This window comes from Manihot esculenta, chromosome 1 (genome assembly GCF_001659605.2).
Source record: "Manihot esculenta cultivar AM560-2 chromosome 1, M.esculenta_v8, whole genome shotgun sequence".
Lineage (NCBI taxonomy): Eukaryota > Viridiplantae > Streptophyta > Magnoliopsida > Malpighiales > Euphorbiaceae > Manihot > Manihot esculenta.
Window position 1 is genome coordinate 38,950,324 of NC_035161.2, and position 17,497 is coordinate 38,967,820.

Genomic DNA, 17,497 nt, shown 5'->3' on the forward strand with positions numbered 1-17,497 from the left:
GCATAGTTTATTATATATTTAAAATGAGGTTAAGAGTTTGATTTTTATAAATAAAGTAAAAATTTATTAATATTTTACTCTTTATTGAGCGGATCCAATATAGATAAAATTTAATCTATATCCACTTATATTGAAAATAATTATGGTTAAAAAAAATTATATCATCAGAAGCACATAATGTCATTCATTTATTAATCTAACTATTAATATTTAAGGAAAATTTTATAATATCACTGTAAAAAATAGATGTTTTAGTTTTTCTTTTAAAATAAAAAATTAAAGTGTTGACAATACCAAATTTAAGAACTAAGCAGCAATTTATTTTAAATTTGCCAATGAATATACTTAAAATTAGAATATATAATCAAATCAAAATTTAAGAGTCAAAATTTTAATGAGATTTAAAAAAATTACAGATATGAGTATTTATTAATAATGGCAATGCTGATAATTTTCTTTAGATATAATTATTTTTTTGTTTGTTTAAATTAGACGAAAATGCAAACACAAAATTTCATAATCTTAAAAATAAGATTATCTTTTATAAATCTTTAAATACATTTGTCAAATAAGATGAGGCTAGTTAATGATTTCTCGAAAGGTAAATAAGAAAAGAAAATTACAATTATGTCCTTGCTTACTCCAATTATATGAAATTTATGAAGTACCATAGATATTTTTAGGGTATTTTACATTTATAAAATTTTAGTTAAATATTTTTATATCGAAAATTGTAGAGAATTGAAAGGGTTGTGCAGAGTCTTTTTCGAGCTTTGGAACAAGAAACAAATGTGCTGCAATTTCTTAATGCAAATGGAAAAACCAAATAATGAGAACAATAAACAACAAACAAATAAGAATCAAATCAATTTCCGTTCCAAATGTTTTGGAACGATAAACGGCATATGTCTAGCCATGCAAAAAAAATTTTAGTAGCCAGCAGGAGTTGGTTTAGGCTCCGAGGTGTAGAAGAAGGGTCCAACAGAGTATAACTTGATCTTCTTGTCATGGAGGATACGGTAAGAAGAAAACAGAGCACCAGTAAGGCCCTTGTTGACATCGGTAGGGATATTGCAGGTTTCTAATGGAGATTTTTCGAGCTTAACTTTGCAATCTTTGAGCATTAAATTGTCATAAAGCCCTGAAAGGGATAGTGTCTTGAAGAAGTATCCCTTTGCATCAGTTGCACTGGTCAGGCAGGAGAAAGTTGTTGTCTCGTACTCATTCTGGTCCAAAGCTGAACATGTTATCCTAGCCACGGCTCCTGCACTCGCAAAACAAATTGCACAAATATTACAGCAAGTAAACGAATAGGTTTGATTCGGTTGTTTATCAGAAAGATTGTAGAATGATTGATGAACCTTCAATAGGGACATAGTTGGAGCCTGATTTGCATAGAACAAGCCCTTCAACACCAATTTGGAGTGGATTTTCCGGTTTCAAGCTATACCCATAACCGGACTTATCAGAGTTGGGTTCTGGGCTATACCCATCTTCGCTTTCCTTCGTGTCAGTTTTAGGTTTTGGGCTGTAGTTACCATTAGGCTTGATGCTGGTTTGTGGTTTGGGTTTTGGATCATGCTCATTAACATCACTGACATATTCTACCTTAAAGGTATACTCATATTCAGATTTGGTGGCATCATATTTGGGTTTTGGATCATACCCATCATTAGGCTTAATAAGTTCAGACTCTGGTTGAGGGATATACTCATTTTGAGGTTTGACATTTTGTGATGTGGGTGTTGAGGGATAAACATTGTGTGGCTCAGGGACATAATCGGCAGCAGAAGCAATGACTAGCAGAGAGAAAAGGAGAATAGAGGACGAAAAGAAGAAACGAGTGGAAGCCATTGCTACTGAAAAAAGGAGAAGGAAATGATTAAGGATTATTGTTTGTGGGATGGGAGAGGCTAAAAGGCATTTCCTAATATAGGGGAAGAGAGTCCAATTTTTAAGAATAAAAGTACCAAATGCACGTAGAAATTAAGAAACATGGTTGTCTATGACCACTTGGCATTTCAATGAACGTGAATGCTTTACCTGAACAAGTCGTGCAACGTGACGAGCAAAACTTCTCCCAATAACCTTTGTGATCTTCCACAGGAATTTTTTATTTTTTTTAAGAAAGAATATCCATTTTTAAAATAAAATTTATTGTAAAAAAAATTCAAATATTTATTACTTTTTTATATTTATATTCTAATCTTAAAATTTTTTATAATAAAATCAATTATTTCAGATTTATTTTAATTTTAACTATTTATTTTAATTAATTTTAATAAAAAATTTTAATTCAAGTAGTATGATTACGTAAAATTCTTTGACCTATTAAATAAAAAAAATCAAAATATTTACATTAATTCATATTTATATTTAAAATTTCAAATTTTGAATAATAAAATTATTTTTTTTTAATTTGTCACGATTATAATCAAGAGAACTAAATTAAATATGAAAAAAGTATAATATAGTTCTTAAAATTTTATATTAATAAACATATAATCCCTTAATTTAAATTTTATATTAAAAATATATTTATTTTATATTTATCCTACATAATATTAAATAAATATTTCTTACAAATAAATAAAATATGACAGGTAAATATTATATATTAAAGTATTTTATTAAAAGTTTATATATGTATTTTAAATATATAAAAATTATATTTTATATTAATAATATAAAATAAATAAAATATTATATATTTTAGTATGTAAAGTAATCCTTTATGAACTTTTTAAATTTTAGATATATTATCCATGTCTCCTCTCTTATAAGTTATTTGAGATATTCAATTTGTTTATTTTGCTCACATATATAATAAGTAAACGTGTGATGTATATTAATTTATTAATTGATTCAATAAAAAACTGTATTTTCTATCAATAATATTAAATAAAATAAAATATTATATATTTTAAATTATAATTTTTATATTTTAAATTTTATTAAACTATAATAGATATATAAAAATAAAAGTAATAAATAAATAATGAGATTAATAAAAAATATTTTTAAAATAAAAATATAATGTATAATAAAAGATAAATAATGTATTTTAAGGACTATTTTATTAGTCAAATAAAATTTTAGGATTATATTATACCTTTTTAATAATTTTTAAGATTTAATTTAATTCTCATAGTTATAATTGAGACAAAATAAAAAAGTTTAATTTTATTATTCAAAATTTAAAATTTTGAAATTTTATTGTAGTTTTTTTGATAATTTTTAAGATTTATTACTTTAATTCTCATAGTTATAATTGAGATAAAATAAAAAAAATTTAATTTTATTATTTAAAATTTAAAATTTTGGATATAAATATGAATTAACTTAAATTTTTAATTTTTTTATCCAATAGAGTTTATAAAGAATAGTGTTACGTGGTATGATGAATTAAAAATATTTTAATTAAAATTGATTAAAATAAATAACTAAAATGGAGATAAATATGAAATAATTAATTTTATTATTTTTAATTAAAATTGATTAAAATAAATAACTAAAATGAAGATAAATATGAAATAATTAACTTTATTATTCAAAATTTTAAAATTAGGATATAAATATTAAAAGTGATAAACGTTTAAATTTTTTTTTCAAAAGGCCATTAAATAATTAAGTATTTAACCAGTGACTAAATATATATATATCATTCACTCAATAGACCCAAATTTAAATCTTCATACTTTCCATCACTCACTGAAAAAAATGAATAATCAAACTTATATATTGATTATAAGACTATTATGGTTTCAAATTAATCTTCTTTCTTTAGAATCTGTTATGTTAATTTTAATTAAATATATATGTAATTTTCTTAAAATAAAACTTAGAAATGTTTAATGAGTTTCTAAAAATATATTAATAAACTTATAAATTATATATATAAATCAACCTTTTTTTTTATTCATTTAAGTTAGATGAAAATGCGGATTTCAAGAGAGAAAAAAAAAATTAACCACTAATTACGGGCCTCATACTTCAATCCTTCATGATAATGTCTTTTGCTTGCTCCAAAATTTGAACAATTTCTCCAGAAGTAATATCAGCAAAACATTGAATCTTAATAGCCAATAGAAACTGGTGAATTTGGTTATTTAAATAGTGGTGTAAAAGAAAGGACCAACAGAGTACAATTTCATATTATTGTTTTTAAGGAGACGAAAAGCAGAAAGAAGAGCACCACTAATGCCTTTGTTAACATCCGTCGGAACTTTACAATTGTGCAATGGAGAGTCTTGGAGAAATGCCTTGCATTCCCTAATCTTCAACTCATTGCTGATCTCAGAAGGATACAGTGTTGTAAAGAAGTAACCCTTTGCATCACTTGGATAGCTCAACACTGAGAAAGGTGCTGTCTCGTACCCATTCTCATCCACCCCCAACACACGTCACCCCCTGCATGCATTAATACCAACACGTAATATAATTTCTTTTTGTTTAATTAAAAATATTGACGAGTCATCGAAAATTACTATCGAATTTTTTTGGATTGGTATTTTTTAAAATATTTATGATATAATAATTATAATATCAATAAATTATGTATAGGTCTTATTATAATCAATCGTCACCCTTTAATTATTTCTACATACTATTAGATGCATTGAATAATTTCTCCATGTCTAGAGCCGTGGATAGTAAGAGGGTCCACTTTGATGGGAAATTCATCAATGATAAATTAATGCGGTGGTCTCCGTCCCAAGCTCCGTTTATAGAGGAGAGGGGATAGAAATATCAAAAATAATAATTTAATTAAAATATAAATAAATTTTAAAAAAATAAATAATTAGTGGATATTTATGATTGTGATTCACTATTCTCTGCCAATATTGTTCCGTAAATTGATAATTACCCACATAAAAAATTAGTTGCTTTGTTTTTCTGTTTTAGGAAGAGATAAATGTTTTTTACTACATTTATTTTTTTTATATAAAACAAAAAAAAAGAGAGAGAGTTCCAAAGTCAAATCTGTATTATCTCCCATGCAATAATATAAAATCTCAACTTGAGTAAAGTTAGTGGCTTAATGATCATAAAGATATCTATTGTACGTGAATTAATGAACAGCTCAAGTTTATCAGCCAATAAATTTGACAATATTAAATTAAATATTTAAGAAAAATATAATATAGACATGGTCAACAAACACAAAGACACGTTTTACTACGTTGATTTGCAATAAGATAATACAGATAGGATGTTAAAGAATTGAAATAAGCCCTTGTTCACCTTATGACCGATTACGAGCCAAACGCTGATCCTCCACGGGCACCTTCCAGTCAATGTCTCAACGCTGCTGCATGCTATTGGTATGCCCACCTGTTACGCATACTATGTGCTTAGCTGTTTCTTTTTCTTTTTTTAAGTTTATAAAATATTTTAATATTCCAAAAGTAATGTTATCAAAAAAATAAATTAAATTTTTTTATAAATTTATTATTCCATTCATTTCATTATACTATTGTGTATCATTTTTTTAAATAATAATTTAATATTTTATGTTTTATGAAAAAAATGAGTACCAGTAATATTTCTGTATCAAATAAATACTGCATATTCATAAAGTATTTTCTATTTAGATATTAATATTAATATCCACTTGTTCTTAATTTGTCTCCCACTTGTCACCTATATGACCAATTTGCTACTGTGGTCCCACACCCCCTCAAATTGAACATTTTCCACAGCCGCCAACGCACTAGGCGTGTTTTTGTTTTTATTTATTTATTTATTGTTAAACATTCGGAGACAAACTTATTGTGAAGCAAGCAAAATGAATCAATTCTCTCGGCAGCGTAAAAACTTTTGGGAATTTGATTATTCTAAATATATAATTTGTTATTATTCTAAATATTTTAAACTTCAAAAATTCAAAATAATTAAACCAAATTTAATTAAAGTTTTTAAATCGTTAATTTAAACGAGTTTATTAAAAAGCATGAGCAATATTTTAATGCCCCTAGGGCCACCCTTTGTTTGCAGTTATAGAAAAAAACATTTTTTATATTTAGATTAAATATATTATAAATTCAATAAATATTATGATTTTTTTTTATAAATTTATATGAAATTTACGTATTTAAATTTTAAATTTATAATTTAATACATTTAAGAATATACGGTGAAGCTATATTAGAGGTAAAAGGGTCATGAACTCTAAGAATTTCTAAAACTACCTAGTGTTATTTTAAGTAGATAAGAAAAAATATAATTAAGTTTTAAATTTATTAAAAAAATTATTAATTCATCTTTATTTAAAAAATTATACAATTAAAATGTTATTTATATTTTATAAAATTATATTTTTTAATTTTTATTCTATTAATCTATTTTAAATATTTGTATTATTTAATTCATATAATTTTAACAATATATATTTTTTCAATACTTGAAAATTAAAATATTCATACCAATTAATTTTTCTAATAAAGATTTGAAACAAATTGACTGAAGATTTGTTGATAGATAACTAAATTTTTTAAAATATAATGATATTTTACTAAAGCAATTTTAATATATAAATGAATTAATAATTTTTTTTTAAAATTAAAGAAACTTAATAATAATATTCTTATGTATAAAACCATGACCTCAATATTAATTTTACAATATTCCTCCTATTTTTTTATTATTTTTCAATTTAAAAAATTATTTCTAGTATTAAACTTTCAATTTTAAAAAGATTATTTCTAATATTAAACTTTCAATTTTAAATATTTTAATTATTTTTTTCAATTATTATTTAATTTATATAATCAATTTTTATTATTAAAAAATAATATTTATTTTTTTATTTTTATTTATACGATTGAAATTATATATTAAATTATTTAAATTTATAAAAATAAATTTTAAATGTTTGAAAAAAAATGATTAAATATTTAATAACTTTATGAACAACTTAAATTTTTTTTCTAAAAATAGAAAAATAATAAATCTAAAAATAAGTTTATTATTTAATTATTTTTTAAAAGTCTTTAAATATGGACAAACTTCGAGTAAAATTAAAAAATTTCACCGACAAAATAAAATTTGACCCAAACTCAAGGCTAAGGAAGTATTTTCCTGTATAGAGCAAATGTGGTAAAAAAATTGCTAAAAATGGGGCAAGTATATCCGAGGAAACTTCTATGGTACTACGCCGCCTCATTTGCTTGGGACATATAAACCCCCTCTCTTCTTCCTCTTTACTCACTCTTCCAATTTCAACCCTTTCAACGTTTTCTCCAAAATCCTTTCCGCTTCCATTGTTACCTTCTCAAATCCAGGACATTGCTAATAGCTTTCGGTTACTTGGCTTAGCTAAAGATGTGTGGTGGAGCTATCCTAGCTGATCTCATCCCTCGCAACCGCGGCCGCTGCATCAGAGCTTCTGATATCTGGCCTAACTCATCCTTCTCTAAACCACCCTTCGAGTCATTTGACAACCAAGAATCTCTCTCTCTCAAAAGATCCCAACCCGCTTCAGGTATCATTTTATCTAATCGCTAATGATATTTCTGTTTTAGTTTTTGCGGAAGTCTGTTTTGATTGTGGAATTTTTTTCAAAAAGGTGATGATCGTGTGAATAAGACCCCCGCCAAGAGGCAGAGGAAGAACTTGTATAGAGGTATCAGGCAACGCCCCTGGGGCAAATGGGCTGCTGAGATTCGCGATCCAAGGAAAGGAGTCCGCGTTTGGCTTGGCACCTTCAACACCGCCGAAGAAGCTGCTCGAGCCTACGATAGAGAGGCCCGCAAAATTCGCGGCAAGAAAGCCAAAGTTAATTTCCCAAATGAAGATGACGTGTACTCCACTTCCCAAAATCACCTTAATCTGCCTCCCCATCGGAATCCCAATCCCTCCATGTATCAACCCCTCACTTGCAATTTCAGCAATCCGCCCAAAAGTTATGAATTTGGGTTCGGTTACGATTTAAACAGTATTGGATCCCACGCTTCTAATGGCATGAATACTGAACCTATTTTTGTTTCTGGCGAGGAGAATTCTGGGTCTGGTTCAGAGGAGGAAGCCTACTCAATAAGCAACAATAATTACATAAGTGAAGTTAAAGTGAAACAAGAAGAGGAGAAAATGGAGGCAGGGAAGATGAACAGTGGGGAGGTGGTGATAGTGGCCGGAAAATCTCAGCTTCAAGAAAGCGAAGTGCAGAAGCTGTCGGAGGAGCTAATGGCTTATGAAAATTACATGAAATTCTATCAGATTCCTTATTTGGATGGACAGTCGCCGGCGGTGAATGCCACTCAGGAAAGCCTAGTTGGGAATCTCTGGAACTTTGATGACGATGGTATTGCTGCGGCAGTCACCTCTGTCGCTCTGTAGCGACTTGCGGAGCAATTGTTTTGTTATTAGGTTGTTATCTGGTATTCGGGCGAGGTTGGCGCTGTAATTTACAGGGGGAACCATGATTTTGGCTTGTCTATATATAATTTGATTCCTAGTTTTTTTTTTTTTTTTGCCCTTTTATGCTAATTTTCATTTTATGTTCAAGATGTAATTTTTATGTTTTAATAATAATGAATTGTTCCCTGTATCATGTTCATTGCTGAATCCCTTGTAGCTAAGTTGTCAAATGCCCTCCAACTCCCATGTGTAAAATATTCCTAATAACATTTATGCTTATTTTAAAAGTTTTTTCCATTATAACTTCTCTAGGTTATTGTAAATTTGATCATTTCTTTGCACGTGTTATCACTTTTACCCTTCTAATGTGAAGTATTCTCAAGGTTAATAGCGCTTTTACATATATTAAACGATTAGAGAGGAGGGAGAAGAGAAAGAAGAAACAAAGTGAAAAGGGATTGTCGGGGTTTTAATGTTAGGTGTTGGCATCGATCTGAGGTAATTTTTGGGGTTTGTCTCATGATTTTTTCTGTTTTGTTTTTAAAATTTTTTATTTTTTGGTAGCTTTTAGCTTTGGCTTCCTCACCACTTTTTATTTTGAATTTTTTTTAATTTATTTTTACTTTTTGTCAAATTGAAAGACTTTTATAAATATGTTATTTGTGTAGTTTTAGTGGAAATGATAGTTGGTGGAAATTCAATATCAACGCGATACTTTTAAGCGATTTGGTTACTCTAAAACTATAAAAAATTGAAATATAATAAGGTCCTGCTACTGCTGATTCTCTTTTCGTCTGAATTCAATTGTATGAAGATTTTAGCCTTTACTTAAGTTTTTTATTTGTCTCATTTGTTGAAAGTCTTAAAAATTTTAATTTTGGTTTTCTAATATGAAATTGTAATGGCTGAATCTGTGGTACATCGTTAATATTTGGGCTACCATTTCTAAAAGACAGTGAATGTGTTTTATTTTTTATTTTGGGTTTGAGTTGATTTTTAAATTTTAGTTGGTTTGATTTTATTTAATTTGGTTAGATGATTTTGAATTAAAATCTTTTTGTATATAATTGGATCACACTATAAATTAATTTTTAGACTATGAAAAATGTAATTTAGTTAAAAAAAAAGATTAGATAACATATTAATTAAAATTATATTAAGTTTCATTTTATAATTTGAATTAATAGATTATATTGAATGAATTGTATTTGCAAATCTCACAAGGAAAATAATAATTTATTAAATGTGAAATTATCATTGATGAAGTTATTGAATTTGATTGAATAATGTAAAATAGCCAAGTTCAATATGGTTATTTGAGAAGGATAATCATTATTTTTTGAAAATATTGTAATTTGTGAAATTCAATATTATATTTAAGAATTTTAAGGAAATGGAAAATGCGTAAATGGAGTCGAATCGCCAAAGACAAGGAAGATGGTGTGGGGTAGTGAGGTTCCTAAAAAGAGTATCAAATTTCGAAACTGCCAACTTCCAACTGCGCTGCTGGTTTCGGATTCCCTTGCGTTTGGTGAAAGCCACGACACTGTGGGCGCCCATTGCTTATGCTTTACAACCTTGTACGTTTGTTTCCTTCTGCACAGCTTCGTACACATCGAGTCTAACCAATAAGTACAACATCTTGTTTAAAATTGAAAAGCCTCGGAGGAATGTTCACGTGCAGGCGACGTTTAGTGGGACCCTTTGTACTACATATGCAGGGAAAAATATTAATTGTTTTATAATTAAAGGATGTTATTTTCATAACCTAAAACATTAGGACTTTTTAGTGTCGTAATTTAATCAATTGCGGGTCTAATTAGTAATTACATTTGTTTGACGGCTCGGGAAGTTCAAAGCCCAAAAAACTCTACGAGTTCTTAAGGAAAGACTTTTTCATATTACATTAAAATGATTAATGGTATTCTTTAAAAAAATAAATTGCAACCTTGATTCAGTTTGTTTTAAAAAAAATATTTTTTAAAAAATAATCAACATAAATGATTTTTTTCTAATTAAAAAAATAATTAAATTATTTTTAAAAAATCGACTTTATTTTTTAAAAAATAATTTAACGTTTTTTAAGTATTTTATTAAAATTTTTATATATAAATCTGTTAATAATTTTATTTTTTAAATTATAATTTAACAATACAAAATAAGTTATTTTATTAAAACAAATTCATAAAAAATGTATTTTATAAAAAATATTTTATAAATATGAATTATTTTCTGTGTAAGTAAACGAAAACTTAGATCCGATTACTAGCTTATATTTAACAAATATTTTTTAATAAGATAATTTATTTTTTATTATTTAATTTTAGTTTAAAAAGAAAATATATTAAAAAAAATTATATATAAGTGTATTAATAAGATTTTCAAAATATAAAAGATGATTTTCAAAAAGGTAAAAAAATAACTTTTTTCGTAGATTTTTTTTACTAAATTTTTTTAATTAATTAATTTTTTTAGTGTTCAATGACTATAAAAAAACTTTTTTTTATAAAATATTTTATGCGAAATAAACAAAAGCTTATATATAAAATTTGTGTTTAATCCAAAATAATATATTTTCTGAAATATATCTTTCTCAAGTAGTATATTTTCAGAAAATGAACTTTAATTTATATGATATAAATATATTCAATATACAACATAAAATAATAATATTTACAATATAATTTAAAATATAATAAATTAATTTTATTAAACTTAATTAGTAAAAAAAAAACTATCAATTTGCTAAGAAGTTGGTTTGAGAGTGCGAATCAAATAATAAAGTTTTTACTTTTTTTAATTTACTTGCTCCAAATAAACAGGGTTAAGTAAAAAATACAGTATATATATATATATATATATATATATATATATATATGAAGAGGTTAATATCATATATTAAAAAGAATATTATAATAAAGCCTCACTAAAAATAATTTTTTAAACTGATAATTAAAGCCTCACACTGCATCCTTTAATTTGGCCTGCGGAAATCGGGAGCTATTAGAAAAGAGGGCTAAAAAATCTAAAGCTGGACTGAGCACAGGCTAGCGTAAGCCTTATCTTCGAATGAATTTCATAACTCCATCCAGTCCACTTAGGGCAAAAGAGAACCAATTACGTATTGGGCTGGTGCACTTAATGAAGATCCTACGTATAATTATAATTAATGTCCTTCATTAATTTGAAGAGCAAAGTGGTAATCCTGCATTTATGTTAAATATTTGGAATATACATTATAAGACATTACCCTATAATAAGAGTCTCAAATCTCAACTGCAATATATCATTAGCAAAGACTGAGAGGCAATTAGGCAAGCTAGATAAACCCATGCCTATAATCAAGCAATATATAGGATGTAAAGTATTGTACGATACTTTTGTCAGTTATTTTCATAATTGGGTCTCTCTATACATAAAAGATACTGCTATATCTCTAGCAAGATTAATTTCCATGGTATCATGATCAAAGACAGAAAGGCAAGCAAGCAAATGTATACATATAGTGCATGAAGCAATAGTGGCCTTATTACAGCATACACCCGTTTCATGCTCTAGCAAATATACGTAGACGTAGAGTTCCAAATTCAGGCACCACCCAGCTGTCAATGATATTTATATTGTATTCCCATTTTTTCCTTCATTTATTTAAAGATTCTTCTCCATTGCCGGATATATGCATGAAAAGAATTGCAAATTCTCAATAGTTGTCATATATATATATATACTAAGCCTACAAAATGGACTAATTATAGCAAAAATTTGGTTAACTCTTATATCAAAGAGTTTATCCGCCTGGACTGTAGCTTAAAAATGGTCATAGCCACTAATATTTGTCAAGTCGGCCCCCCTCTCTTTGCTTCCACTTCTCGCTCTTTTCCACAAATGAGTTCAGGCAGGCAGGTTCGACCTCCCTGCATCTTCAATTAACTCCACTCTTTTATTTTTTTGCCTAGTTCACGTGGATTCTCCATTATAAATGCACGCCTTCACTTGGAAATTAAATCATGCAATTTCTCTTCCATGTTCTTGATTTCTTCTACAATGGGTCCTTTCTGGTCTTCCCTTTTCATTCTATTTTTCGTCACCTCTATTGCTGCTTTAGAAACTGATGATACCCAAACTTTCATTGCCCGTGTCAACAATGCACTGAAACCATCTGACTACTTTGAGGTAGAGCAATGGTATAGCTCTATACTCGAAGACCTCAACTCCAGCTCTCTAGTTACAACTAGCGTCAATGCGGAAATTGTCCATGTTTATAAGACAGTCTTTCAAGGTTTCTCCGCCAGGTTAACTCCTCAGCAAGCAGAAGCACTTAAAGAACGTTCTGAAATTATTGCTGTGTTTCCTGACCATGTATTCCAACTTCAAACCACACGGTCACCTGAGTTTCTTGGGCTCCAAACTAGTGGCTCAAGCAGCCTTTCTAACGTTTCAGAATACGGTACCAATATCATCATTGGACTGCTTGACACTGGTATATGGCCGGAACGACAGAGTTTCAACGACGAAGGCCTGGACCCCATTCCGAAGCGGTGGAAAGGAGAATGCCAAGGAGGAGAGAGGTTTCCCAAAACCTTATGCAACAAAAAGCTTATAGGTGCTCGTTACTTTTCAAGATATGGCGGTACCGCCAGAGATTTAAATGGCCACGGAACACACACGGCTTCGACTGCCGCTGGACAAGCCGTCAGCAACGCCTCATTTCTTGGCTATGCAAGCGGTACTGCTGTGGGTATTGCAGCCAAAGCAAGGCTTGCAGTGTATGCAGTGTGTAGTGAGATAGGATATTGCAGTGACGCGGACATTCTCGCTGGCTTTGACAAGGCCGTAGAAGACGGAGTCGATGTGATCTCCGTATCTTTAGGTTCAAAGAGCGCCATTCCTATATACGAGGACGGTGTCGGGATTGGCTCCTTTGGGGCAATGGAGAAGGGGATAGTTGTGTCAGCAGCAGGAGGCAATTCTGGTCCTTCATATGGTTCTGTCATTAACATATCACCATGGCTCATCACCGTTGGTGCTGGTACCATCGATAGAAAGTTTCCTGCTGATTTAGTACTTGAAAATGGCGTTGTTATCAATGGATTATCTCTCTTCCAGGGCAATGCTTCTTCTGAGTATTCTGCATTGATTTATGCTGGAAATGCATCTTTTAATTCTTCTGCTGATTGTGCACCCGGCTCACTGAATAAAACACTGGTGTTTGGAAAGATCGTGGTGTGTGATCGTGGTGATGGAGTAGACGCTCCTCTGAAGGGACTAGCTGTTAAGGAAGCTGGTGGGATCGGTGTTATAGTTGCTAACGTGCATCCTTATGGTGGGCTTCTAGTTTCCGAAGCTTATTTGAATCCTGGATTGGGTATCAACGAATCAGCCCGTCAAGTAGTTCTTGATTATATTTCCTCGACTTCGAGACCACGGGGTGCCATGTTGTTTGGAGGGACCCAGATTGGTGTGAAACCAGCACCTTTGCTTGCTACTTTCTCATCTCGTGGACCCAACAAGGAGTCTTTGCATGTTCTGAAACCCGACGTGATTGCACCAGGTGTCGAAATACTGGCGGCCTGGTCCAACGATACATCTCCTACTAAATTATCCGAGGATCCGCGGCGGACTGAATTCAACGTAATTTCTGGAACTTCAATGGCTTGTCCACACGTTTCAGGTATTGCAGCTCTTCTGAAGGGAGCTCACCAAGATTGGTCGCCGGCCATGATCAAATCAGCGATCATGACAACTGCGTACACTGTTGATCGTGATGGTAATCCATTACGGGAGGAAACGGACATGCGTGAGTGTAATGCATGGGACATGGGAGCTGGACACGTGGACCCAATGAAAGCCATTGATCCTGGTCTTGTCTATGATTTGACTTCTGAAGATTACGTGGACTTTTTATGTGCGTCAAATATGAGCGAAAAACACATCGAAGTGATCACACAGAGAGCAGTGAAGTGCGAAGGTCGTCAACATTCTAACCCGTGGGACCTGAACTATCCCGCAATTTCTGTTACTTTCGAAGGTAAGAGCAGGGAGATTGTGGTGAAGCGAACGGTGACGCACGTTAGCGAAGAAAAATGGAGCTACGAGGTGAAAGTGAAGAATCCAAAGGGTGTAATTGCGAAGGTTGATCCTGAAAAGATGGTGTTCGAAAAGAAGGGTGAGAAGCTGAGCTACGTGGTGAAGATTACGAGAGATGAGCAAAAAGAGGCAGATGAGGTTATGGGGAGTGATTTTGGAGAGATAACATGGACAGATGGGAAACACCGTGTTAATTCACCATTAGTGGTCATGTGGACTTAATTATTATACTAAATCGTCCATTTAAAATAATGCTAATTGATGGATTGTATACATAATATATAATGAATTCATATATTATATCTTGAATATTAATAAATCAGATTTTTATTTAATTATTGTATTTATTTTATTGAAATATGTTTTTAAATAAATATATTTATTATTGTTGTCTTTATTTTGAAATATTAGAAAATTAATAACTGTTCATTTCAAAAAAAAAAGAAAATTAATTACTGTATTTAATAAATTTATTTAATTAAAGGAACCACCAATATTTGAATTTCATAGTCTGAGGCCCGCAAATGAGGAACCAAGGCCTGTTAAACTTTCCACTTAGGCTCATTTTATATTCAATATGAGCCCTAAATCCAAACAGGCCCAAAGTGTGGAAACCCTAAGGACAGGAAATGAAGAAATTCCGGGGTATATATTTCCACTTCCTCTTGTCTCTCCACAACAGCAGCTGTAAACGCAGAGGGAGAAATGGTTTCATTGAAGCTCCAAAAGCGGCTCGCCGCCAGCGTGCTCAAGTGCGGGAAGGGAAAGGTGTGGCTCGATCCCAATGAAGTCAATGAAATCTCCATGGCCAACTCTCGTAAGTTATCGCCTCTTGTTTTACCGTTTGCGTAATTTTTATCGGTGATGGGATTCAGATGTTTTTTAAGCTGTATCGTTCTAGTACAAAGTATTTTTATTTGTGTTATTATTCTGGTTGGGTGCCTGTTTTGATTGATTCTGATGTTGAATATAGAGCTTCATATTTCAATATATCCGAACTAGGTATTGAACTCTTGTGGGTTCTACATGTATTTCCCAGATGCTAGAATCCTCCACAGCCTGCCTGTCCATATCCTCATCTTCCGGATTCCTGTTACTACCCCTTTCTCAAGCCTTCTGTTATTTGATGACCTTCCGCTTAATTTAACTGGAGTCTTTGCACATTTTCAGTGTTCAGTAGGAGCAAGCATTTTGATGTTTTTGTCGTCTCTGGATGTGGATAAATTATCCAAAATTACTCTTGAAATTCTTTATTATTTGAGAGTCAGAATATTTATGATCAATGTTGTCTATTATTTGAAGGACAATATGGCAAATATCAATGGTAGTATTCTTCGAGTTGTGAAGTCGCAGGCCTTTCTCATTTGATTGGTCTTACTCAACAAATATATGGTTTTTATAAAATGTTCAACACTAATAAGCCTGGATAGATATATATGGTTATATCTTAGTCCGACTTGAAGCTAAAAAATAATTGATATGCTTTTCTTTTCTTCCCTTGGTTTTCCACATTGTACATGGGATAATATATAATATGCTCTCAATCTTGAAGTACCTTTGCATTTTCTGTTGTAATTCCAGAAATATACAAATTACATTCCTTATCATGTTGTTTATCTTTTTTGTTGCAAATCATTCTTACAGGCTTTTGTATTTTGTCATTGTGCTAATTCTAGATTATGGGCAACTTGATGTTCATATCTTCATGTATAGAATGTACTTTGCAAATGCAGGTCAAAACATAAGGAAGTTGGTTAAGGATGGTTTCATCATCAGGAAGCCAACGAAGATTCACTCTAGATCTCGTGCACGCCGTATGAAGGAAGCTAAGAGAAAAGGACGCCACTCTGGATATGGTATGTTTTCGTGAGACAGTAGGATTCAGGAACTATTTGTGTGAGACTAAGGTTTACTGGGTAATTGCATTTTGTTCACCATGCGTAAAACCTTTGATGGTTGTTGTTGGCTATATTGATTCTTTTTTGGATGCTAATTGGAAGGTTTTTACAATATTTCAACTTGGAAAAAAAAATAACATCTATGAATTGTTGGTTAGTTCTTTTTATTCAAAAATTGGTTTAAATGTGATTGTTTGTTGTGGATAAGTTCCCAATTCCATTGACTCTCAAGCTACTTGCAATGATTCCAGGTAAGCGCAAGGGTACAAGAGAGGCTAGGTTGCCAACAAAGATTCTGTGGATGAGAAGGATGCGTGTACTCAGGCGTCTGCTCCGCAAGTACAGAGAGTCGAAGAAGATTGACAAGCATATGTACCATGATATGTACATGAAGGTTAAGGGTAATGTCTTTAAGAATAAGAGAGTTCTGATGGAAAGTATTCACAAGTCAAAGGCAGAGAAAGCGAGAGAGAAGACTCTGTCTGACCAGTTTGAGGCTAAGAGGGCAAAGAACAAAGCAAGCAGGGAAAGAAAAATTGCTAGGAGGGAGGAGCGGTTGGCACAGGTATTATTTAAGCAGTTTTATCCATAGGCTATATATATCAGTAAGGTTTTGGTCCGGTTATTGTAATGTTCTGAATTTCTGATGTTCCTATGATTTAAATCCTGCACAGGGCCCAGGGGCAGATAAACCTGCAGCTGCACCACCTGCTGCTGCATCTCAACAAACTGAGTAAGTATATTTTATAAGAATCATGATCTATGGTTGAATTTGGCAATTTGTTTTCATTGTTTATGTTTTCCGTTTGCTTTGGTTTCAGGGGATCTAAGAAATCCAAGAAGTGAGACCCATGTTATGAGCTCCAGATATCCTAGTTGCCAAGAGTTTTGTTGAGCTGTTTTGTTTTGTTTTGTTTTTTTGTTTTTTTTTGGCTTAAGATTACGACTTTATTTGGTATTTTTAGATGGAAGATGCTTAAATATTTGAACTGTAGAAGCAATTTTCATTTATTTGTTTCTGTGCTGTTCTCCTTTCCCATATTTTGATGCCATTTTATGTTGGAACTTTTCATTTTATTTGTCTATCAGACAAGACAGCTTAAGCTTTAACTTTTCATATTATTTCTTGATCAGATCACTGAAGCTACCGAGCT

At 30.8% G+C, this 17,497-nt stretch overlaps 4 protein-coding genes across 4 annotated transcripts; 3 read left to right on the plus strand and 1 right to left on the minus strand.

The window, feature by feature from the left end:
* Positions 1-778: 778 nt before the first annotated feature.
* Positions 779-2,125, minus strand: LOC110616785 (proline-rich protein 3). The gene is made up of 2 exons (XM_021759281.2): positions 1,362-2,125; positions 779-1,264 (listed from the first exon to the last, which is right to left on the minus strand). The coding sequence occupies exons 1-2, from the start codon at positions 1,852-1,854 to the stop codon at positions 930-932; spliced, it is 828 nt and encodes a 275-aa protein (XP_021614973.1). The 5' UTR covers positions 1,855-2,125; the 3' UTR covers positions 779-929.
* A 5,042-nt stretch (positions 2,126-7,167) lies between these two features.
* On the plus strand, positions 7,168-8,645 carry LOC110616315 (ethylene-responsive transcription factor RAP2-12). The gene is made up of 2 exons (XM_021758704.2): positions 7,168-7,483; positions 7,568-8,645. Exons 1-2 carry the CDS (start codon positions 7,324-7,326, stop codon positions 8,335-8,337), a joined length of 930 nt encoding a protein of 309 aa, XP_021614396.1. The 5' UTR covers positions 7,168-7,323; the 3' UTR covers positions 8,338-8,645.
* A 3,757-nt stretch (positions 8,646-12,402) lies between these two features.
* Positions 12,403-14,667, plus strand: LOC110610751 (subtilisin-like protease SBT1.5). Its single transcript, XM_021750815.1, has one exon. It carries the CDS (start codon positions 12,403-12,405, stop codon positions 14,665-14,667), a length of 2,265 nt encoding a protein of 754 aa, XP_021606507.1.
* A 439-nt stretch (positions 14,668-15,106) lies between these two features.
* Positions 15,107-17,362, plus strand: LOC110612850 (60S ribosomal protein L19-3). Its single transcript, XM_021753678.2, has 5 exons — positions 15,107-15,262; positions 16,179-16,301; positions 16,595-16,908; positions 17,018-17,076; positions 17,165-17,362. The coding sequence occupies exons 1-5, from the start codon at positions 15,151-15,153 to the stop codon at positions 17,187-17,189; spliced, it is 633 nt and encodes a 210-aa protein (XP_021609370.1). The 5' UTR covers positions 15,107-15,150; the 3' UTR covers positions 17,190-17,362.
* The last annotated feature ends 135 nt before the right edge of the window (positions 17,363-17,497 follow it).